This window comes from Chiloscyllium punctatum, chromosome 44 (genome assembly GCF_047496795.1).
Source record: "Chiloscyllium punctatum isolate Juve2018m chromosome 44, sChiPun1.3, whole genome shotgun sequence".
Lineage (NCBI taxonomy): Eukaryota > Metazoa > Chordata > Chondrichthyes > Orectolobiformes > Hemiscylliidae > Chiloscyllium > Chiloscyllium punctatum.
The window spans coordinates 38,937,346-38,962,117 of NC_092782.1; the positions used below are offsets into that span (position 1 = coordinate 38,937,346).

Below are 24,772 nucleotides of genomic sequence, written 5' to 3' on the forward strand. Positions count from 1 at the left end.
GATTAAATCTGTAATCTTTTAGAATAGTTTTGCGAGTTTTGGTTCGTTAATATATAAATCCCAGAACTCCTTTTAACTCTGACTGGGAGGGAACACTCCTGTCTGTTGATTGTTGTGTGGTGTCCATTCATCTGTTGCCTTAGCCTCTACTCGGTCTCACCAATGTACCATGCCTCAGGGCATCCTTGCCTGCAGCATATGAGATAGACGACATTGGCCTAGTCACATGAGTACCTGCCATGGACATGGTGGGTGGTGTCCCCACGTGTAATGGCGGTATCCCTGTCGACACTCTTGACACGTCTTGCAGGTTTGCTGCGATAAGGTTGTATGGTGTTGTATGGATTATTTACTTGGAAGTACCAACAATTTATTCCAAAATCAGCTAAAACCTCCACTGCTATTAAATGAAATGCTTTCATCAATAATAACTAATCTCATATTAATATGTGCTCTGATGGGAAATGTTGTTTCAGCACAATTTGTTTTGCCCATCACAAAGATGGCGACAGCGGGACCAAGTAGTCACAGAGCGGATACTGGCAAGGTAATTTCCGGCGCGGTGCACTTTGGGAGCAGGGCCTGGAATAGTGCTGTGTAACGCTCCGAGTTTAGGTCTGAGGCCGAGCCTGAATTGTTGTGATCATGCCAGATTACCTGGGAACCGATCAACGTAAAGCTAAGGAAGAAAAAGAAGAAGAAAAGCCCATTCGAGGTGAGTTGATGGCTTAAACTGGTGTCGGGAATGGAGTCTGGTTTGGGCGCAGAGGCCCTGTTACTGTGGCGTTCAGGAGCAGAATCCAACTCCTCGGGTCATGACCATCGTTTTGTTTTCTTTATCCAAAATCATCAGCCTCTACTTTAACCTGTTAAGCCAATTCTATTCGTGCCATTTTGCTGCGCCCAAATTGACGGTCTGACAGCCTTGAATACATTCAGTGAACCAGCTTCTATTGTTGATTTAAGTACATTCCAAAACTAACGACCAGAGAGGCGTAGAGATGTACAGCACGGAAACAGACTCCAACTCGTCCCTGTCGACCTTCCTAACCTAATCTAGTCCCACCTGCCAGCACCGGGCCCATAACCCTCCAAACCCTTACTATACATATACCCATCAATAAATCTTTTAAATGTTGCAATTGTTCCAGCCTCTACCACATCCTCTGGCAGCTCATTCCATTCACGTACCACTCTCTGCGTGGAAAAAGTTGCCCCTTAGGTCTCTTTTCCACTCTTGCCCTTAACCTATGCTGTCTAGTTCTCGACTTCCCCACTCCAGGGAAAAGACTTTATCTATTTATTCTATCCATGCCCTTAATGATTTTATAAACCTCTATAAAGTGACCCCTCAGCATCCGAAGTGTCAGGGAAAACAGCCCCAGCCAATTCAACCTCTCCCTATAGTTCAAATTCTCAAGTTTCACAACATCATTCTGATAAGAAAGAGACCAGAATTGCACGTGATATTCCAACAGTGGCCTAACCAACGTCGTGTAAAGCTGCAATATGACCTCCCAACCCCTGTACTCAATACTGACCAATAAAGGAAAGCATATCAAATGCTGACTTCACTATCCTATCTAGCTGCGACTCTAATTTCACAGAGTTATGAACCTGCACTCCAAGGTCTCTTTGTTCAGCGACACTCCCTAGGACCTTGCCATTAAGTGTATATGTGCTGCTAAGATTTGCTTTCCCAAAACGCAGCACCTCACATTTATCTGAATTAAACGTCATCTGCCACTCCTCCGCCCATTGGCCCATCTGATCAAGATCCTGTTGTAATCTGAGGTAACCTTCTTTGCTGTCCACTACACCTCTAACTTTGGTGTCATCTGCAAACTTACTAACTATACTTCCTCTGTTCACATCCAATTCATTTAGATAAATGACAAAAAGTAGTGGACCCAGCAGTGTTCCCTGTGGCACTCCACTGGTCACAGGTCTCCAGTCTGAAAAACAACCCTCCACCAACACCCTCTTTTCTTCCACCTTCAAGCCAAGTTCTGCATCCAAATGGATAGTTCTCCCTGTATTCCATGAGATCTAACCTTGCTAACCGGTCTCCCATGGCAAACCTTGACGAACGCATTATTGAAATCCGTATAGATTACGTCCGCCACTCTGCCCTCATCAATCCTCTTTGTTACTTCTTCAAAAAACTCAATCAAGTTTGTGAGACATGATTTCTCATGCACAAAGCCATGTTGAGTATCCCTAATCAGTCCTTGCCTTTCCAAATATGTGAAAATCCTGTCCCTCAGAATTCCCTCCAACAACTTGCCCATCACTAATGTCACGCTCACCGATCTAGTTCCTTGGCTTGTCCTTAACCACTCTTCTTAAATAGTGGCACCACATTAGCCAACCTCCAGTTTCCCAGAACTCACCTGTGACTATCAATGGTACAAATATCTCCGTAAGGGGCCCAGCAATAACTCCCCTAGCTTACCACAGAGTTCTAGGGTACACCTGATCAGGTCCTTTGTGTTTCAAGACATCCCAAATGTCATCCTGTTTAATACAGACATTTTTCAAGATGTGACCATCTATTTCCCTATATTCAATATCTTCCATCTCCTTTTCTACAGTAAATACTGATGCAAAATAATTGTTTAGTATTTCCCGCACCTCCTGCGGCTCCCCACAAAGGCCGCCTTGCTGATCTTTGAGGGCCCTTATTCTCTCCCTAGTTCCCCTTTTGTCATTAATGTATTTGTAAAAACCCTTTGGATTCTCCTTAGCCCAACTTGCCAAAGCTATCTCATGTCCCCTTTTTGTCACCTGATTTCCCTCTTATGTATAGTCCTACTGCCTTTATACTCTTATAAAGATTCACTCAATCTATCCTGTCTATACCTTACATATGCTTCTTTCTTTTTCTTAAGCAAACCCTGAATTTCTCTGAACATCCAGCATTCCTTACACCTACTAGCCTTTCTTTTCGTCCTAAAAGGAATGTACTGTCTCTGGATCTCACTTTCTCATTCCGGAAGGCTTCCCATTTTCTCATCATCCCTTTACCTGCGAAAATCTGACCCCAACCAGCTTTTGAAAGTTCTTGCTTAATAGAGTCATAGAGATGTACAGCATGGAAACAGGCCCTTCGGTCCAAAATTAGCCTGGAAATAGATTTCTTACCTCCCTATTAAATCAGAAATTGTTTATCCTTAAACTCTGACCCTCCCCAGTTCTGTGTTTATCCTACTTTTGATTTTGTCAGTAAATGTAAATTGTTTTTAATAAAACTGTTTCAAGATAGTGCTTGGGTGGGCCAGCCTTGACTTTGCAAGGGCAGTAAAACTAGGGCTTGCAGTTTCCAGATTTAGAATAGTAAAGATGATCCTTGCCAAATTTTCAAAGTCATACTTATTCGTTAATTTTAACTTGACAACGGGTGCATGGAAAAACATGTACATTGCCAGATGTTTGTGTTAATTTTGGGGACTTGAGTTAGTAGCTCACCCCAGTTTTAAGCTGGTTTTACCAAAGCAAGGTTTTTTTTTGGCATTAGTGATTGGGTGTAGTAGTTAGGAGTATTGTTGTTTTTATTGCAAGTGAGCCTTTGTAATGTGAAAAGTGCAGCAATAAAGCTGGCCATCATTCATGTTGAGAGTTTCCCATCCATTAAAATGTGTTTGGTTGAAGTAGCCATGCAAGCAGCTGGAGGCTTCCAAGCCCATAGTACGTTGGAGGAAATACTCAATAATTGCAGTGATATCTGCATCTGCTGTTGGGTTTGTCGTAACTCTTTGACTATAGCCACTATAGACCAAATAGAACAACATAGAACAGTACAGCACAGTACAAGCCCTTTGGCCTTCGATGCTATGCTGGCCTTTTATCTTACTCTAAGATCAAACTAACCTACATAACCTTCATTGTACTATCTTGCATGTGGGTGAAAGTGACGACTGCAGATGCTGGAGATCAGTCTAGATTAGAGTGGTGCTGGAAAAGCACAGCAGGTCAGGCAGCATCCGAGGAGCAGGAAAGCCCTTTTGCCCAATTCATGATTTTCCTCCTCATCGGATGCTGCCTATTTTGCATGTGCCAATCCAAAAGCCGCTTAAATGCCCCTAATGTATCTGACTCTACTATCACTGCTGGTAGACCATTCCACGCACCCACCACTCTGAGAAGAGAACCTACCTCTGACATCTCTGCAAATCCTTCCTCCAATCCCCTTAAAATTATACCCCCTTGTGACAGACATTTCTGCCATGGGAAAATGTCTCTGGCTATCCACTCTATTTATGCCTTTCAACATCTTGTCCACCTCTAGCAAATCACCTCTCATCCTTCTCTACTCCAGTAAGAAAAGCCCTAGATCCCTCAACCTTTATTCATAGGTTGTGCCCTCCAGTCCAGACAGCATCCTGGTAAATCTCCTCTGCACCCTCTCTAAAACTTTCACATCCTACCTATAATGAGGTGAGCAGACCTGAACATAATATTCCAAGTGTGGTCTCATCAGGGCTCTACAGGGCTGCAGCATAACCTTGCAGTTCTTAAACTCAATCACCCTGCTAATGAGAACCAGTGCACCATACAGCTTCTTAACAACCCTCTCAAGCTGGGTGGAGAAAGTGAGGGCTGCAGATGCTGGAGATCAGAGCTGAAAATGTGTTGCTGGAAAAGTCCAGCAGGTCAGGCAGCATCCAAGGAACAGGAGAATGGTCGTTTCGGGCATCAGCCCTTCTTCAGGAATCCTGAAGAAGGTTTGGGAGAAGATTTGTAGCTCAGGTGCTCGTTGTTGTGGTTCTGTTCGCCGAGCTGGGAATTTGTCTTGCAAACGTTTCGTCCCCTGTCTAGGTGACATCCTCAGTGCTTGGGAGCCTCCTGTGAAGTGCTTCTGTGCTGTTTCCTCCGGCACTTATAGTGGCCTGTCTCTGCCGCTTCCGGTTGTCAGTTCGAGCTGTCCGCTGTAGTGGCCGGTATATTGGGTCCAGGTCGATGTGTTTGTTGATGGAGTCTGTGGATGAGTGCCATGCCTCTAGGAATTCCCTGGCTGTTCTCTGATTGGCTTGTCGACAAGCAACATGAATTCGACTGGGACAACACTACTATTATAGGTCAAGCCTAACAGAGAACAGCCAGGGAATTCCTAGAGGCATGGCACTCATCCACAGACTCTATCAACAAACACATCGACCTGGACCCAATATACCGGCCACTACAGCGGACAGCTCGAACTGACAACCGGAAGCGGCAGAGACAGGCCACTATAAATGCCGGAGGAAACAGCACAGAAGCGCTTCACAGGAGGCTCCCAAGCACTGAGGATGTCACCTAGACAGGGGACGAAACGTTTGCAAGACAAATTGCAAGCTCGGCGAACAGAACCACATCCTGAAGAAGGGCTGATGCCCGAAACGTCGATTCTCCTGTTCCTTGGATGCTGCCTGACCTGCTGCGCTTTTCTAGCAACACATTTTCAGCTCTCAAGCTGGGTGACAACTTTGAGGGAGCTATGGATATGGTCCCCAAGATCCCTCTGTTCCTCCACACTGCCTAGAATCCTGCCTTTAACCCTGTATTCTGCATTCAAGTTCGACCTTCCAAAGTGAATCACTTCATACTTTTCCAGGTTGAACTCCGTCTGTCACTTATCAGACCAATTCTGCATCCTGTCAATGTCTCGGTACAACCTACAACAGCATTATCCACAACTCCAACAACCTTTGTGTCATTATACACTTACTAAGCCAACCTTCTACTTCCTTATCCAAATCATTTTATATAAATCACAAAGAGCAGAGGTCCCAAATTGATCCCTGTGGAACACCACTGGTAACCAAGCTTCAGGCTGAATGCTTTCCATCTACCACCACCCTCTGTCTTCTCTGGACCAGCCAATTTCGAATCCAGATTTCCCTGTATCCCATGCCTCCTCAGATATGTTTATCTCTTGGATTGTCAGGAAATAATGATTTGTGAGTATAAGACCATTTTTGCATGCACCATGAAATGGAGGAAGCATGCAAATGACTTCTTAATGGCCTTCTGAGTCACATTGAGGTGTTCCAAAATATTAATTTTTAAATTTCTACTCCTATCTCTTAACTCTTCAGGTTTACTGTATGACAAATCTTGCTCTCCTTTATAGTATCTTTCTTAGTCTGGTGAACCTGTATGGACTGTCACTCAATAGTCAGTTCTAAAGTCTTGAGGTAAGTGGGGACTGGTTAATTCAGTTACTCAATGTCTAAGATTTGATGCAGAATGATGCCAACACTATGGGTTCAATCCCTATGCCTGTGATAGTTCTTGAAGACTTAACATTTGCCTTGCCTATGCTTAATGCAGAATTGTGCTCTGTATAACTACTAGCCTAACAGCAGGAGGTGCCTACGGTTTCTCATGGTTAATTATCTTTACCTAAACTAACTTGCTATTTATTGACTTGCATAAGAACATCCTTGTCGTTAAAGTTGAGATCACGTTCAGCTGCTTCTCTCTCTTTGTCCAGCTTGTCAAACCCCAACATCCCACACAATCTTAGCTTTCGTCTAAATGCTTACTGTGTCTCTGATAGCTACTCAAGCTCTCAGTGAGCACTAACTTCAAGTATTTTTACTTCATTTTAAACTGATTATTTTCCCTTTAATTTTATTTGTGAAAGTAGTTTCCATGTTATCATCAAAAACGTTACTTTTTAGCCCAGTTATCATTCTAATGATTCTTAATTCCAGCTAATATACTTTTCATTTCTGATTATACCTCCTTTTATTTGATTTCAGCATTAGATGAAGGGGATATTGCCCTCCTGAAGACTTATGTAAGTAATCTAGTATTTTCAGTTGCCAAGCTTATAAACTGTAAATTTCAACTCTAATCGTTTGTTGCTTTTTCCACAATGTTTATAATTTAGCTCCTTGTTTGAATGAAACTAATCTTGCTTCAAGCTAATACTCCTGATGGAATCAGCATATTTGCAAAGTAAATAAATAGAAAAAGCAACTAACCAGGTTCTAGTTGAGTTCCTACATTTTAAAAAATTGTCAGCGTGAAGTGAAATGATTGCTGTGGCTGTATTTTTCTCCTTCTCTTTGAAGAATCCAATTTCTCTGCTCCTTCCTCAGAGAATTAACCTGCTACATGAAAGAATTGGGCTCACCAATTTGAGTCTGTTTTTAACTGCTGGGAACAGGAGCCTGGTGCCTAGGATTCAGTTGTCTGCTTGACTGCGTTAGGTCAGAGGTCTTCAGGTTGACATATTATTTTAATAGAAGAACCCATTCAGACTGTAGTCTCCCTTCCTCCTTAAACCTATGTGGACACTTCTGAAACACTGGAGCAAAGCTCAAGAGGGGAAAGAGTCTCATATGGAAATTGGTGGGAAACACCTGTGGCAGCAAAGTTTCCATGTTTTGTGCTGCTTCACCATCAGTGGAATATTGCAGCTTAACCTTGCTAAGGAGCTGCCACACAAACTTATTCGATATTCAGCTTCAGGAAGTGATGAGTTTTGAGAGCAAAACAGTTTGTGCGACTTCCTATGCTGGTGCATTTTGAGCCTCCTGGTGTCTGCAGGGAAAAGATCATCTTCAAAGTACATCACTGCTGACAACTAACAAAGCATTCCCATTGACATAAACTCAAAGAAAACCACATGTTTAGTTTAAATTGTACTGGAACATGTGCCACGCCCTACTCACTGACAACAGATCTCTCATTTGATGGCATACCCTCCTGGTTGACTGTAAACATCACTAATAGCAACCTGATAACTGATCAGTGTGATAAAGGCCCACAATTCAACTTTTAATAGAAAATCCAAACTACCATCAATCATTTGAGGATGGATGAAGGAAATGTGGCCATTTGCTCCAAGAGAAATATGAAGAACATTTCAGTTTGTGACCAGGGCTATCCAAGTCTTATCATTCTTCTATGGCAACTTCTAGACCTGTGACCTCTACTACTTCAAAGGACAAAAGCAGCAGATAACATGGGAACAGCACCAACTGCAGGTTCCTCTCAACCACTCACCGTCCTTATCTGGAATTCTATCATTGTTCTTTCACTGTCACTGTAATTCTGGAATTCCTTCTTGGTATACCTAGACTTGGAAGACTCTAGCAAATCAAGAAGGCAACTTACCATCACCATTAGCAAGTTTTGAGAAGATCTGTCATAAGAGTGAAAAAAACCCCATACAAGCAAAGCTAATGTAATTTACAAAATACCTTGCAAGGACTGTAACAAACACTACATCTGACAAACAGGCAGAAAAGTAGCCACTGGGAAACATGAACATCAACTAGCCACAGAAAGACATGACCCACTCTCACTAGTATCCTTACATATAGATGAGGAAGGATACCACTTCGACTGGGACAACATATCCATCCTGGGACAAGCCAGAGACTTGTATGAGAATTCCTAGAAGCGTGGCATTCCAACCGGAACTCTATCAACAAAAACATCAACTTAGACCCCATTTACCACCCTTTGAGAAAAAACAACAGGAAATTATGTCACCAACACAAGGAACCCTAAACACATATATAGAAAGTGGGTCACTAACACCGGTGCTTCACCAGAATCTCACTGATGATGTTACCTTGTATGGTGACAAAACATCTGAAAATGAACCTTCCAGCTCAGCTAGCAAACTTACCTCCATTACCATCACCATGTCAAGGGAAATTAGAAATGGCAATAAATGCTGGCCTAACTAGCAATGTCCACATCTCATGAAGAGGTTTATGTATGATACTGGTTTGTATACATGTTTTTCAAAGTTATTTTTCAGTCGAAAGCAGAAATAAAGGCATTTGTGGGCTTGGTGGTTATTAAGCATGATTTCTTTATTTTAGAATGTTGGTGCGTTTAAAATCATTGGAAAAGTTCATTTGTTTAATTTTTTTAAGGGCATCAGATTTTATTGACCCCAGTGATCAAGCTGCATAATATCTGGCTTATGTCAGTTCATACCTAATTTCGTGGCAATAATGTGACTATCTTTCTCATTTTTCATGTTTTGTAGGGTCAGAGTACATATTCCAGGCAAATCAAACAAGTAGAGGATGACATCCAGCAGCTTCTCAAGAAAATTAATGAGCTGACCGGTATGTTTGAATAAAACTAATTAAGGACTATTTTGATCTTTCACATGAAGAATAAGAGGTGACTTGATTGAGACTTATGAGAGGATCCTCCTAACAAGTAGATGTGGAGAAAATGTTTTGGAAAATCTATGACTAGGGCTCAAAATATTTAAACATCGGGGGTTATCCATTTAAAAAGACAAGGAGTATTCAGATTTTTAATCTTTTGGAATTCTGTTCCCGAAAAGGTGGTGGAAGCAAAGCCCCTGAATGTTTTTAATAGAGTACATAGTTTCTTGTTAAGCAAGAGGTTGAAAGATAATCAGGGAGATAGAAATTTTGGATTTGAGGTTACACTCAGATTGGCCACATTCTTAACGAATGGCAAAGTGGGTTCAAGGAACAGGAATCAGGTGGAGGAAAAAAACCCCATAAAATTCTAAACTTTTCCAGCAGTATTTTAATTAATGTTGTCAGTGTGATGCCTTTTTGATCCAAATTTGTTTTAAAAATAATGTTCATAAAAAGAATTTCATTAGTCCTGAAGTGGGTGGGTGGTCTAAGATTGCAACACTTCAGAATTATAACCATTCTGATTGTTAAAGGAATACAGTTTTAATTTGTGTCAGATTATATAGGCGTGGGTTAAGTATTGTCGTTTGTGTTGTCACTCGAAACACGTAGAACTCTCAAAGGGAAGGAATTCCAGAATTTTAACTCCGAGACGCTGAAGGGACAGCAATATATTTCCTAGTCAGGTTGGTGAGTTGCTTGGAGGGGAACTTGCAGTTGGTGGTGGTCTCATGTATTTGCCGCTCTTGTTCTTCTAAATGATAGGTCTTGGGTTTGGAATTCCCGTCAAAGGGGCCTTGCTGAATTTCTGCAGTGCACCCCGTAGACAGTGCACATTTGCAGCAACTGAGCCTCTGTGATAGAGGGACTGAATGTTTGTGGGTTCTTGCTTTGTCATTTTATTTATATTTCAATTTCTGGTCAATGGTAACTCCAGGTTGTTGTCAATTCATAAATGGTAATGCCATTGATTGTTGAGAAGTTAGGGTTAGATTTCTTTCTTGCTGGAGATTGCCATTGCCTGGCATTTGTGTGGAGTGAATGGTATTTGTAGTCTGAGTCGAGGGTGTGGTGCTGGAAAAGCCTAGCAAGTCAGGCAGGATCTGAAGAGCAGGAGAATTGACGTTTCAGGCATAAGACCTTCATCAGGAATAAGGCTTGTGGGCTGAGGGTGCTGAGAAATAAATGGGAGGGGGGGTGGGGCTGGGAGGAAGGTAACTGAGAATGGCTTAGAAAAGGTGGACGCTGGGAATTTGTTTCTGTCAGGCAGGGATACTAGGATCCGTGGGCACAGCCTTAAAATTAGAGGGGGGTCAATTTACAACGGAAATGAAGAGACTTTTCTTCAGCCAGAGAGTGGTGGGTCTGTGGATTCATTGCCACGGAGCGCAGTGGAGGCTGGGACATTAAATGTGTTCAAGGCAGAGATTGATAAATTCTTGATCTTGCAATGAATTAAGGGATACGGGAAGAATGCAAGTAAGTGGCGTTGAAATTCCCATCAGCCATGATTGAATGGCGGAGTGGATTCGATGGGCCGAATGGCCTCACTTCCACTCCTATGTCTTATGGTCTTACGGAGTTGGAGGCTTGAGACCGAGATAAGGTGAAATCCACATTAATCCTGTGTGGTTGCAGGTCCCAAGGTGAAAGTTGAGGTGGTCTTCCTCCAGGTGTCAGGTGGTTACAGTTTTGTGATGGAGGAAGCCCAGGACCTGCATGTGGGTTTGGAATTTGAAGTTTTCAGCCATGGTGTGGTGGAGTTGGTTGGTGCAGGTGTCCCAGAGATGTTCGCTGAAACGAACTTGCTTTGGGACCTTGCAACCACACGGGATTAATGTGGTTTTCACCAGTTTCCTCATTCCCCCCCCACCTTATCCCAATCCCAAGCCTCCAACTCAGCACCACCCTCTTGACCTATCCATCGTCATTCCCGTCTATCCGCTTCACCATGCTCTTTGACCTATCACTTTCTCTCCCACCTTCATCTACCTATTACATTATTACATTCTCAGCTACTTCCGCCCAACTCCCCACCCCCCCAGCCCTACCCACCTCACGTTTATCTCTCACCCCCCCCCCCCCCCCCCCCCCCCACATGCCTCATTCCTGATGAAGGGCTTATGCCTGAAATGTTGATTCTTCTGCCCCTCGGATGCTGTCTTACCCGCTGTGTTTTTCCAGCACCCTCATGATTCTGATATCCAGCATCTGCAGTCCTCACTTTCTCTCTCTTTGTAGTCTAAGCCTAGATTTTGTCTAGGTCATGCTGCGTTTTGGCATGGACTGCTTCAGTTTCTGAGGAGTCTTGAATGGTGCTGAATATTGTAAAATCACAGCAAATATACCTCCTTTTGTGTTCTAGACTGTTGAGCCACTGGCTTCAAGACCCCTTGTCTTCTGTAATGCCAAATAGAAAAGCAGACCTCTTCTTGAGAATAATTTACTTGATCTACTCACAGGAATTATTTCTTTCTGTGTTATCTTTCTCTTTCAGTTTACATCTGTACCAATCATTTATTTCTCCCCAAACTTCTGTTTATAACTATAATTCCTCTCCTAAGTCTCACCGCTTCTTTCTGAACTTTCTTCTAGTTGGTACTGCTTTGAAGCTTAAGTTATGTTATCACATGGACAATTTTGTTAGTTATCCGATAACTGCTAACTTTGTTTTAAGCAGATTAAAACAAAATACTGCAGATGCTGGAAATCTAAAATATAATCAGAAAGAGCTGAGGAAAATCAGCAAATCTGGCAGCATCTGTGAAGAAAGAAATTGTGAATATTTTAAGTCCAGTAAGACAATTTGGATTTCTTGCTCATTGCAATTCTCTATGTTAAAAAATCTAAATTTTAATTTAGTCAGAGGAAAAAATTGACAGGTTACTTGAAATGTCAAACAAATATGGATACGTTTATTTCTGCTTTCCATGTAGCATTTTGATTTCTGTTATATTAAAATTCCCATTTTTAAAGTTTGGGATTTCCTTTGATTTAAGAATTTTGCAAACTAATATTATATTGACCATGACCATATTATCATAAACCAATAATAGTTTTAAAACTTTGAGACACCATCTGAGTCACATTTAATATATGCTTGGTTACTTCCTAACATTTGCATTTTTTTACAAATATCTGATGTACAAGGAGATTATCATTGGGTTGCTGTGGTTGAGGAAGGCAGCTCGTCACAACTTTCTCAGGGGCAGTTAGATTTGCATAACAAATGCTGGAATTACCAGTGACATTTGCATCCCATTTTTAAGATGTCACTTATTGTCCTGACCAATTTAACTTGCCAAAATAAATGTAAACTTTTTTTTAAAAGACCGGATTCCTTTTGTTTGTAGGTATCAAGGAGTCTGATACTGGTCTGGCTCCTCCAGCACTGTGGGATTTGGCAGCTGACAAACAAACCCTGCAAAGTGAGCAGCCGTTGCAGGTTGCAAGGTATGTATTTTTAAAAATAATCTTAAAACTGAAGAAGTTCTGAATTTCCTGATATTGTTGAGATTGCTTTCTTGTCACCTGGAACTCAAAACCTATATATTTTGTTAATGTAACTGTCTTTCATTCCTGATGAATAGATGGCAGTACAGTGTATTTGAATTAATTTGTTCCTATAGTATTTTCCTTCCTTGTGTTATCTGTTATTGACAGGAAAATTGGACAATACAATATTGTAATTTGTAATACTGATAATTAAAATTACAAAGGATATTGATCGGTGAAAATGAAAAGGTGATTAACTCAGCCTGGGAAGTCATTGAAGTGCAATTAAATTAAAATTATCTAGAGTGAGGAGAAGTTGGGAGTTTTTTTATTTTATTTAGGGTTATTTAAAATTAAATGTTTTGTGATTTGACATAATCGAGGCAGAGATGGTTGGAGGTTAGAGGAAACAACGTTACAAACAAAGGTGCAGGCAGTTCAGTAACATTTGTTTGGATTATTTTTTAAAGAACCAAATGGACACTTTTAATTCTGAAGGTGCAGTGGAGATGAATTAAAACCTAATAGTTCTGTCAATAACAAAGAACAGAAAAATCTTTTTGACTAATGCAGTCATATTGTCACTTAATTGCATGGTTGCATAGCAGAAATGTTTCAGAAACAGAGATTTTTGTCTTTATAATAAAAGATAGTTGCCTCAGTCCCACAGGACCATACGGCTGCTCTGTTGTTAGAGATGATTGATGGTGGTGTAACCTCAGAGTTACCATGCTTTGGGTGAGGGGTGAGGCTGAAAAGATGTGCCCTTCATGATAATCTCAGCCATGTGAATTTCCAGAGGCAGACATTGTTCCACCATTTCTATTACCATGTCATAACAGTTCAGAACTTCATATAACTATCCGTATTTGATGTCCATGGTCACGTGGAAGCAGATGGGATTAGTTTAGAACGGAACCGTGGTCAGTGCAGATATGGATGTCCGAAGAGCCTATTCCTGTGCTGTATTGTACTATGTTCCGATAATCTCCCAATACATTCCAGTTAAACAATTTGAATATGGAAAAATGTTAAGTGTGGGAGCAACTTAGTTTAACAATGTTTTCTTGAACTGAAGGATGTAGATTTATTTCCTCTAACTTTTCCTTTGGTAATATACTTCAAGAGGAGTAAAGTGAACAAGAACATTTTTACTGTTAGTTATCCAATTAGTACATATATTGAAATTCAACTGAAATACATAATCTTTTCTTATCCTGGAATTTTACATTGCCATCCAAAGATTGTGTTGTGCTAGTTCCAATTTAGTACACAGTGGGCATGTCTAGTGAACATATCTTTCCGATATTGATCTCTATTTGAATGTACTTAATTTTGGATGATCCTAACTTCCAAACAGAGAGAATGGAAGACTTGTCACTTGCCATGACAGCCATGCTTTGGAAGATGTGTAAGAAGCTATAAAGGGGTGTTTGGCATTGTTACTAATATAAAACTAAGCGTATGATTTCATGCTGGTAGAGTATGCAGTCTTGAGATGTACAGCACGGAATCAGACCCTTCGGTCCAACTCTTCCATGCAGACCAGATATCCCAACCCAATCTAGTCCCACCTGCCAGCACCTTGTCCTTATCCCTCCAAACCCTTCCTATTCACACACCATCCAGATGCCTTTTTAAATGTTGCAATTGTACTAGCCCCCACCACTTCCTCTGGCAGCCCAATCCCCACACACCACCCTATGCATGAAAAAGTTACCCCTTAGGTCTCTTTTATATCTTTCCCCTCTCTCCCTAAACCTATGCCTTCTAGTTCTGGACTTTCCCATCCCAGTGGATAAATAAACCTTGTCTATTTACACTGTCCACGCCCTTAATGATTTTGTAAACCTCTATAAGGTCACCCATCAGCCTCTGACACTCCAGGGAAAACAGCCCCAGCCTATTCAACCTCTCCTTGTAACTCAAATCCTCCAATCCCGGCAACATCTTTGTAAACCTTTTCTGAACCCTTGCGAGTTTCACAACATCCTTCTGATAGGAAGGACACCAGAATTGCTTGCAATATTCCAACAGTGGCCTAACCAATGTCCTGTACAGCCGCAACGTGACCTCCCAACTCCTGTACTCCATACTCTGACCAATAAAGGAAAGCATACCAAATGCCACCTTCACTATCCTATCTACCTGCGACTCTACTTTCAAGGAAGTGTGAACCAACACTCCCTAGGACCTTACCATTAAGTGTATAAGTCCTGCTAAGATTTGCTTTCCCAAAATGCAGTACTTCTCATTTATCTAAATTAAACTCCATCTGCTACTCCTCAGCTCATTGGCCCATCTGATCAAGGTCCTGTTGTAATCCAAGGTAACCTCCTTTGCTGTCCACTACACCTCCAATTTTGAGGTCATCTGCAAACTATACCTCTACACCTCTTACTAACTATACCTGTTATGTTCGCATCCAAATTATTTATATAAGTGACGAAAAGTAGTGGACCTAGCACAGATCCTTGTGCCACTCCACTAGTCACAGGCCTCCAGTCTGAAAAACAACCTTTCACCACCATTCTTTGTCTTCTACCTTTGAGCCAGTTCTGTATCTAAATGGCTAGTTCTCCCTGTATTCCATGAGATCTAACCTTGCTAACCAGTCTCCCACAGGGAACCTTGTCGAAAGCCTTACTGAAGTCCATCCACTGCTTTGCCTTCATCAACCCTCTTTGTTATTTCTTCAAAAAACTCAACCAAGTTTGTGAGACATGATTTCTCACGCACAAAGCCGTGTTGACTATCCCTAATCAGCCCTTACCTTTCCAAATAGATGTACATCCTGTCCCTCAGGATTCCCTCCAACAACTTGCCCACCACCGATGTTAAGCTCACTGGTCTATAGTTCCCTGGCATGCCTTTTTAAATAGTGGCAACGCATTAACAACCTCCAGTCTTCCGGCATGTCACCTGTGATTATCGATGAAACAAATATCTCAGCAAAGGGCCCAGCAATCACTTCCCTACCTTCCCACAGAGTTCTAGGGTATACCTGATCAGGTCTTGGGGATTTATCCACCTTTATGCATTTTAAGACATCCAGCACTTCCTCTTCTATAATATGGACATTTTTCAAGATGTCGCCATTTATTTCCCTACATTCTATATCTTCCATGTCCTTTTCCACAATAAAAACTGATGCAACCCATTTAGCATGTCCTGCAGCTCCCCGCAAAGGCCATATTGCTGGTCTTTGAGGGGCCCTATTCTTTCCCTAGTTACCCTTTTGTCCTTTAATGTATTTGGGAAAAACCTTTGGATTCTCCTTAACTCAATTTGTCAAAGCTATCTCATGTCCCCTTCTTGCCCTCCTGATTTCCTATTGCCTTTGTACTCTTCTAAGGATTCATTCGATCTATCCTGTCTATACCTGACATATGCTTCCTTCTTTTTCTTAACCAAACTTGTAATGTCTTTGGTTATCCAGCATTCTCTATACCTACCAGCTTTTTCTTTTACCCTAACAAGAATATACTGTTTCTGGACACTCGTTACCTCATTTCTGAAGGCTTCCCATTTTCCAGCCATCCGTTTATCTGTGAACATCTGCCCCCAATCAGCTTTTGAAAGTTCTTGCCTAATATCATCAAAATTGGCCTTTCTCCAATTTAGAACTTCAACTTATAGGTCTGGTCTATCCTTTTCCATCCCTATTTTAAAACTAATAGAATTATAGTCGCTGGCCCCAAAGTGCTCCCGCACTGACACCTCAATCACCTGCCCTATCTTATTTCCCAAGAGTAGGTCAAGTTTTGCACCTTCTCTAGTGTGTACATCCACATACTGAATCAGAAAATTTTCTTGTACACACTTAACAAATTCCCTTCAATCTAAACCCTTAACACTATGGCAGTCCCGGTCTATGTTTGGAAAGTTAAAATCGCCTACCATAACCACCCTATTATTCTTACAGATAACAGAGATCTCCTTACAAATTTGTTTCTCAATTTCCCTCTGACTATTAGGGAGTCTATAATATAATCCCAATAAGGTGATCATCCCTTTCTTATTTCTCAGTTCCACCCAAATAACTTCCCTGGATGTATTTCCAGGAATATCCTCCCTCAGTACAGCTGTAATGCTATCCCTTATCAAAAATGCCACTCCGGGGGATCAAAGATGGCAGCGACCCAGCAAGTCTGAGTCTACAGTGCTCCTCCCAAGACTTGGGCAAAGTGGGTCACCCACCCCCCACCACACTCACCAAATCATTTAAAATAGCTGTTTAATGTAATTAGTTGTTTAGTATTGAATTTAAACAATTTAATCTCCAGTAAAAATGACTAAAGGGAAGGGAGCCCGCAGCTCTCAGCAGGCAGGAACCCCTCCCCCACCCTCTCCAGCTGCAGCAGAGGCGTCTGCAGCCGCCCCCGGGGGACTTACCTATGGTGGCGAGCCTTGTGGAAATCATCTCCAAACTGGATGCGAAGATAGATGCTTTTATTGAAGAATCCCGAAGTCGATGGGATTCACTCTTGGCCGCGCTGCAAAAGCACGACCGAGACATTAAAGAAATCGAGCGCCGAGTCGAAGGGGCGGAGCTAAAGGCCGCGACCTCCGAAACTACAGCACAATCGGCCGTGGATGGGGTCCGGACCTTAGAGAATCACATAATCGAGGTCGTCGAAAAAAATATTTGTTTGCTGGGCCTTCCCGAACGGGAAGAGGAAGGCCAGCTTACAAGGTTCCTTGAACAGTGGCTTCCACTGTTAAACCTGGAAGCTGGATCAGGCCAGGTAAGGCTAGAATGGGCCTACCGGGTTACAATACGTGGACCTGGCTCGAACCAGCGCCCCCGCCCGGTCCTGTTCTGGCTGCAGAGCTATAAGGTGAGGCAGATACTCCTAGAAGCCTCTAGAAATCTGGGAAAAGATCCCCAAGCCATGATCTATAAAGGATCCAAGATCATTTTTTTTAGATTAGATTAGATTACTTACAGTGTGGAAACAGGCCCTTCGGCCCAACAATTCCACACCGCCCCGCCGAAACGTAACCCACCCATACCCCTACCCCTACATCTACATCTACCCCTTACCTAACACTACGGGCAATTTAGCATGGCCAATTCACCTGACCTGCACATCTTTGGACTGTGGGAGGAAAACAGAGCACCCGGAGGAAACCCATGTTATTCCAGGACTTTTCCCCAGCTCTGGTCTGAAAGAGGAAGGCGATTGATGAGGCGAAGAAGTGTTTAAAGGACTTAAATATTCATTATTCCTTACGCCAACCAGTGACGCTACACTTCAGCCATGAAGGATCCATGTATAACTTCGGATAGCCGGAAAAGGCCAAGGAGTTTTTGGACTCTTAGATAAATTGTAAGAGATAATTGATGTTGGTTTGCCTTCCTAGTACTTGCTGAAACTTAATAAATGCACCTTTTTCTTTTTATAGATGTACAAAGATCATTAATGCAGATTCAGAAGATCCTAAGTACATAATTAACGTGAAGCAATTTGCAAAATTTGTAGTTGATTTGAGTGACCAGGTGGCTCCTACTGACATTGAGGAAGGAATGAGAGTTGGGTATGGACAAAATTTTTAATTTTTCTATGTGCCAGCTGACATGCACTTCTTATATTTTACTGACTTAAATATTTTATGCATTTAAACTAATCAAATTTAAGGAAATTTCAGATTCACAGTTGCACTAAGATTCAATTTATAGTGTCAGCATCAACAATGTAGTCAATATAAAGCTATTATACCTGAATTTGAATCACATTTTAAAATACTTCTTTGCACATTTTGACAGTGTGGATCGAAACAAGTATCAAATCCATATTCCATTGCCTCCAAAGATTGATCCCACAGTTACCATGATGCAAGTAAGTCCAGCGGCAAAAAACTTGTAACGCCTTTAGCATGGTAAAACATTCCAAGGTAATTTGCAGCACTGCAATCAGACAGTCATTCACTCCAAATGAAAAGTGGAGCTATCAGGTGAGATAGACTTTAAAAACCAAAGGGCGAAAGAGTCGCAAAGATTTAGAAAGTGAATTCTAGCTTGGGATCTAAACCACTGAAGACAGGGCTATTGGGCAGAGTAATATTGGTTGTAGTGACCAAAATGGGGGATTTATTGAGACTAGAATTGGAGTCATAGAGATGTACCACACGGAATCAGGTCCTTTGGTCCAACTCGTCTATGCCGACCAGATATCCTAATCTGACCTAGTCCAATTTGCCAGCACTTGGCCTATATCCCTTTAAACACTTCCTATTCATAAACCCATCCTGATGCCTTTAATTGTTGTAAATGTACCAACCTCCAATACTTCCTCTGGCATTCCGTACACTCATCACCCTCTGTGTGAAAAATTTGCCCCTTGGCTCCCTCTCAAAATTTTCTCCTCTCGCCCTAAACCTTTGCCCTCTAGTTCTGGATTCCCCCACCCCAGGGAAAATACCTTGTCTATTTAACCTATCCATACCCCTCATGTCTGGAGGTACCATTGATCTTCTCAATACTTAATTGAAGGGAGTTTCAGCTCATCCAAGACCAATGTTGAGTAAATAAAAATGCATGCTGTAAATCAGAAATTCCTTAAAGCTCAACAGGTCTGGCAGCATCTGTTAATGTTTCAGGTCCCATATTTCTTCTTCAGAACTCTGGTTTCCCTTCACTGATGTTGAGCAGCCTGACAAATCAGTGGAATGATCAAGTGAGGTGGAGCTGAGTTGTTGACTGTATATATATGAACTGACTTAGAGTACAAATATTCAGTGATATTGGGTCTGTAAAGTTTAGCTATGGAGGCTTGGGAGAAAATACTGTACAGGAGGTTTTCTATGACTGTATCTGTAGAGTTAACAGTGGAGTCAGCTGGACATAGGAGTTTGGGATTGAGGAGAAATCAAAGGCAAACAGGTCAAGAGAAATGATAAGGAATGTGATACATCACTAACATAAGTAATTTGTATGTGTTTTTTAAGGGCCGTTTCAGTTCTGTGGTGAAGTAGAAAAGTATTCAAACAGATAGTACCTGAAGAGAAGGAACCAGTGAACTTGTTTAATTGAAGGTTTAGTTATTAATTGGATAAATCTGTAAGGCTTCCCAATAAAATCTTAAATGTTAACTCTATTGTTGGTTTCAGACTTCATTGTCAGGACTGTTGGAGGCTGAGGGGTGACCTTATAGAGGTTTATAAAATCATGACAGGCATGGATAGGGTAAATAGACAAGATCTTTTCCCTGGGGTGGGGGAGTCTAGAACTGGAGGGCATAGGTTTAGGGTGGGAAGGGAAAGATTTAAAAGGGACCGAAGGGGCAACCTTTTCACGTAGGGTGGTGCGTATGGAATGAGCTGCCAGAGGAAATAGTGGAGACTAGTACAATTACAACATTTAAAAGGCATCTGGATGAGTCTATGACTAAGAAGGGTTTAGAGGGATATGAGCCAAGTGCTGGCAAATGGAACTAGATTAAGACATCTGGTTGACATGGACGGGTTGGACCGAAGGGTCTGTTTCCGTGCTGTACGTCTCTATGACTACTGTTTGCTTTAAAGTAGGGAGTACTGATTCAAGAAATGAAGTTTCAAAATAGGTTACATTTATTTTTTTTAAAAAAACTAGACTTGTGGCTCAGTTGGTTTTTAGTTTGGTTTTGTATCTTGATGAATTTCTAATCTTTTTTAATTTTGAGTGTTTAAATGTGCATGGACCGTAATTTACCCCTTTTTTTTCCCACAACACTCTTGACAACTTCAGCCCTGGTTCTTCGAAGCAGTAAAGGTGACAGTTTAAATTGGCACCTTCTGAACCAAATCCTGTTCATTTGTCATCCCACTGCTACTGAACTGTGTTGGCTTGTGGTCCCCTGTGTGCTTTTACAACAAAATCTTAAAATCCCTATTCTTGAATTCAAATTACTTCATGGTCTCATCCCTCCCTAAATACTTTCAGGTTAAATTTGTAAACAATTACAATAATCAATGCTTCAATGTATTTTTAGGTAGAAGAAAAGCCAGATGTGACATACAGTGATGTTGGTGGCTGTAAAGAACAGATTGAGAAATTGAGGGAGGTAGTGGAAACTCCTTTGCTGCATGTAAGTATACATCTGGTATCATATCATTTGATTAATATTGACTTGTTTTTATTATTCAGTCTGTGCAATAATGTCAGTTTTTTTGAACAATTGGGATGTAGATAGCAATTAACTAGATTTGTTTTGTTATTTTAACTTAGCTACTATAACTTTGTCTTATAAGCTGCTAAGTATCATATTTGTAAGAAAAGTTGTATCAAATCACTGTCTGACTTTCAGCCAGAACGTTTTGTGAACCTTGGTATTGAACCACCAAAGGGAGTGCTGCTATTCGGACCACCAGGAACAGGGAAAACACTCTGTGCACGAGCTGTGGCAAACAGGACAGATGCCTGCTTCATAAGAGTGATTGGATCTGAACTGGTACAAAAGTATGTGGGAGAGGTAAAAACAAAAAAAACTTTGACATTTCTTGGAGTAGTGTGAATAGTTCTCTATGTTTGTGAAATTTAGTAATCCAAGCCTCACTCAAGTAGGGGCACATAAATATGCTGACACTGCAACATGCTACTTGAGTAGGCCTTTAGTCTTTGAAAATCTGTCCTTTGACAAAGACATTTGTGAAGCTAATCATGCAAATTTGATCATCCAACAATTTTTGTGAAATTTTAAAATTGCTAGTCTCTGGAAAAATAAGTAGACTGCAACAGCTAATAATTTGCTAAATTTTTTTTGTAAGTTAAATAAAGTGACTTCTACCACATTATTACACCAGCAGAGTTGTTCCAGATATACTTAATTTTTATTCCATTTAGGGTGCTCGGATGGTCCGTGAACTTTTTGAGATGGCCAGAACAAAGAAGGCTTGTTTAATATTCTTTGATGAGATTGATGCAATTGGAGGTACTTATATTTAATTTCTTTAGAGAAATGGGTGTCTTGGGGCTAAATGACCGTTTGAAACAGTGTAAGGAAATTTAAGTCAATAGCTGATCAGATTTTTGTACCACGCTGTTAGATGATGACACTCTTTTGGAATCTATTTGTTGACTTGATTAAACAGTTTGGTACCATCAACATAATTGTAAATTATGCCAAACAATGTTTTCTTACTGAAACCACAACCAACCAAAATGAACTAAAGGAATTAACTCATCAGGACATGAAAGAATGGCAAATTTCAAAAGAAAGCAACACGTTATAGCACAAGGGGAAAACATACTGATTGGTTGGCAATTCTATTTGCCATAGAAAGTGCATCAGGGAGCTATTTTCCACTAAGTTCACCAAAGGTGCATTGCCTGAATATCATTTTGTGTAGAAGACAGGCTTATGAATTTGGGGCTTCTGGCAACTATAATAAGCTCAACTGATCATCTTAAATAGGTTGTTAGTGAAAGTTGAGTACACTTGGAATTAGTCAACAAATTCCCTTTTAAAATTTGGCATTAATGCATATGTCCTGATGAGTAAAGGTCAAAAGTTGCACAATATGCTTCTCTTCACCAGCATCTAGTTGAAAAGAGAGAGTTGCATGGCATGGAGTCAAAATTCCATGCATGATTTTCTAACTTTCCTGTGAAATCTACCTGTCATTTTCTGTCCTGAAAGTCTCTACTCATTGAGCACACTGTTTTCCTGACATGTATATTGCACCACTTCATTTATTCAAAAAAGGCCCATTTTCTGTATTTTATTCCTCCTGATTAAAATGTTGAGCTTGTGCATTAGCATTTGAAAGACACTTTCTTTTTCCCTCCAAGGTGCTCGTTTTGATGATGGTGCTGGTGGTGACAATGAAGTTCAGCGTACAATGCTGGAGCTTATTAACCAACTTGATGGATTTGACCCCAGAGGCAACATTAAAGTACTGATGGCCACCAACAGACCTGATACATTAGATCCAGCTCTGATGAGACCTGGACGACTAGACCGTAAAATTGAATTCAGTTTACCGGATCTTGAGGTATGGAAAAATGTTACTTAATACATTTGGAATATTAACTTATGAACCTGAAAAAAGTTGCAATTATTTTCCAAATCTTTATTGAATTTCTATAGTCCTTGTACAAAACAACCAATTTTGTATATGGTGTAAACTAGTAAAAAAAATTATGACTACAGTTGTAACATTGCTACACTTTAGATTCACCTGCAAACTGAATTCCAGACTACCAGTTTTCCCTTATAAATGTTCCTGCTATGATTGAAATCAAATATGAAAAAAAATTGTTCTATCCACTAATCAATTAAAATATGTCATCTAAACTATAGTTTTTAAACTGCCTTTGATTTTTGACTCAGGGCCGAACTCACATTTTCAAAATCCATGCACGTTCCATGAGTGTGGAGAGAGACATAAGATTTGAATTGCTTGCTCGACTGTGTCCTAACAGTACAGGTGAGTTAAAGTAATTTTCAAATCTATTTCTTAAAAATACATATGTTATGAACCTTTTCAGTTCCAAGATGCTTAATTCTGAATGTTTACAAATGCTAATATTCAAAAACATGTATACAAGAACATTAATATGCTATTTAGCCCAGCAAGTCTGTTTCACCATTTAGTATAGTCATGATTGATCCTCTTCTCAATACTGGTTTTTCCTTACCCTGGTCCAGCCTTGCCAGTATTTTATGTTTCAGAGAGAATTCCTCATTTTTCAAAACTCCAGTGAATATAGACTTAGCTAATCTAACCTTTCCTCATATGACAATCCTGCAGTCTAAGCGTATAGCTGTGGTACGGTGACCAAATCTACATACAGTACCTAAGGTGTGATCAACGCTTGCTTTCAGTAATTGGTGTACAAGCTAAGTCCAATGGATATCAACTTTTCACAATCTATGAAAAATCTCATACAGCAGACTATGGCTCCTGCTTCTGTGGCTTCTAAATTGTCCTTTTGGATGTACCTTTTTTTAAACCTCTGGGATCCACAAACTCCTGATTCAAAAACAAGGTGACATACACTGAATTTTAGATTTGAAAATCTTCCTATCCAGGACAATATAACTCCTGTATAAGATTACACTTCAGCCAGCCCTAGTAGATTAGTCAAGACAAATCTATTGACTGTCATGGTGCAACAAATGAGGTGATGTAATCATGCTTTGTTATATTTTTCACTTCTCTCCAGGAGCTGAGATCCGTAGTGTTTGTACAGAAGCTGGGATGTTTGCTATTCGAGCACGTCGAAAAATTGCTACAGAGAAAGATTTTTTGGAAGCTGTGAATAAAGTTATCAAGTCTTATGCCAAGTTCAGTGCTACTCCACGCTACATGACCTACAATTAATTTTCTGCATGATTGTAATATTTGAATTCTGTAACCCCATTGTACTTGAATAGCTGTAACAGGTGGAATTATGTTTTACACAACTGTGTTGCTCCAGTTATGATACAAATAAAAAAAATTCAATGTGCAGTCTGGTAATTGCTACAAACTAGGTGATTGTAAAAGAAACAGGCATTTATTTAAGTGGCTAGATTTATACTTCCCACGAAGGAGTTTGGGGGCTGAGAAGGGTGGCTTTCCTGCTGACCTGACATTTCACTGGGGGACTTAGCTCACCACACACCACCACCTTTAATATTTTATCCATAGTGGAAGGGATAAAGAAGAGTTCTATGTCATCCAGGAAGCACAGTGGTCTTAGCTGCATTGACTCATTAGGCAAGTGGAACAGGGGCAGCAACCACAACTGCTGGGTCCATCAACCACCCCCACAATGATCATTCAGTTTATTACCTTCTTCAAACATCATGAGGCCATTATTGTAGATGTATTTTTTCTTAAATAGTGCATCACCATATTAGGTAAATTTTCACTACTGAATTCTTATTATTATAAGTTAAATTGAGCTCAATTCAATCTGCAATGGTAGGGAATGGTTTAGATTCCATAACCTTGACCATTATTAGTGGCTTAAAGCATTCAACAGATCTTGATGGTCCAACATACTGCCCTACATATACATTGTTATTTATAACACAAGAGGTTTGTCATGTAATAATTTGTGTAGAGGATTGGCTATTGAATTGATGTCACATTGAGGTTGATATTGTAGGTTCCATTACTAAAGTCAAATGCCTACTACTTTTTGAAGGACTTGATTACTGGCTTAGCCTCCTTAA

At 40.7% G+C, this 24,772-nt stretch overlaps 1 protein-coding gene across 1 annotated transcript; it reads left to right on the forward strand.

The window, feature by feature from the left end:
* Positions 1-564: 564 nt before the first annotated feature.
* Positions 565-24,062, forward strand: psmc2 (proteasome 26S subunit, ATPase 2). Its single transcript, XM_072562687.1, has 12 exons — positions 565-715; positions 6,747-6,784; positions 8,999-9,080; positions 12,485-12,584; positions 18,036-18,167; positions 18,397-18,469; positions 20,600-20,695; positions 20,915-21,079; positions 21,451-21,538; positions 22,399-22,601; positions 22,940-23,036; positions 23,776-24,062. The coding sequence occupies exons 1-12, from the start codon at positions 646-648 to the stop codon at positions 23,931-23,933; spliced, it is 1,302 nt and encodes a 433-aa protein (XP_072418788.1). The 5' UTR covers positions 565-645; the 3' UTR covers positions 23,934-24,062.
* Positions 24,063-24,772: the final 710 nt, after the last annotated feature.

Coding starts and splice junctions, on each gene's coding strand:
- psmc2 (XM_072562687.1), top strand. CDS start 646: ATGCCAGATTACCTGGGAACCGATCAACGTAAAGCTAAGGAAGAAAAA. Junction 21,080..21,450: donor TACAAAAGTATGTGGGAGAG/GTAAAAACAAAA, acceptor TATTCCATTTAG/GGTGCTCGGATGGTCCGTGA. Junction 23,037..23,775: donor ACTGTGTCCTAACAGTACAG/GTGAGTTAAAGT, acceptor ACTTCTCTCCAG/GAGCTGAGATCCGTAGTGTT.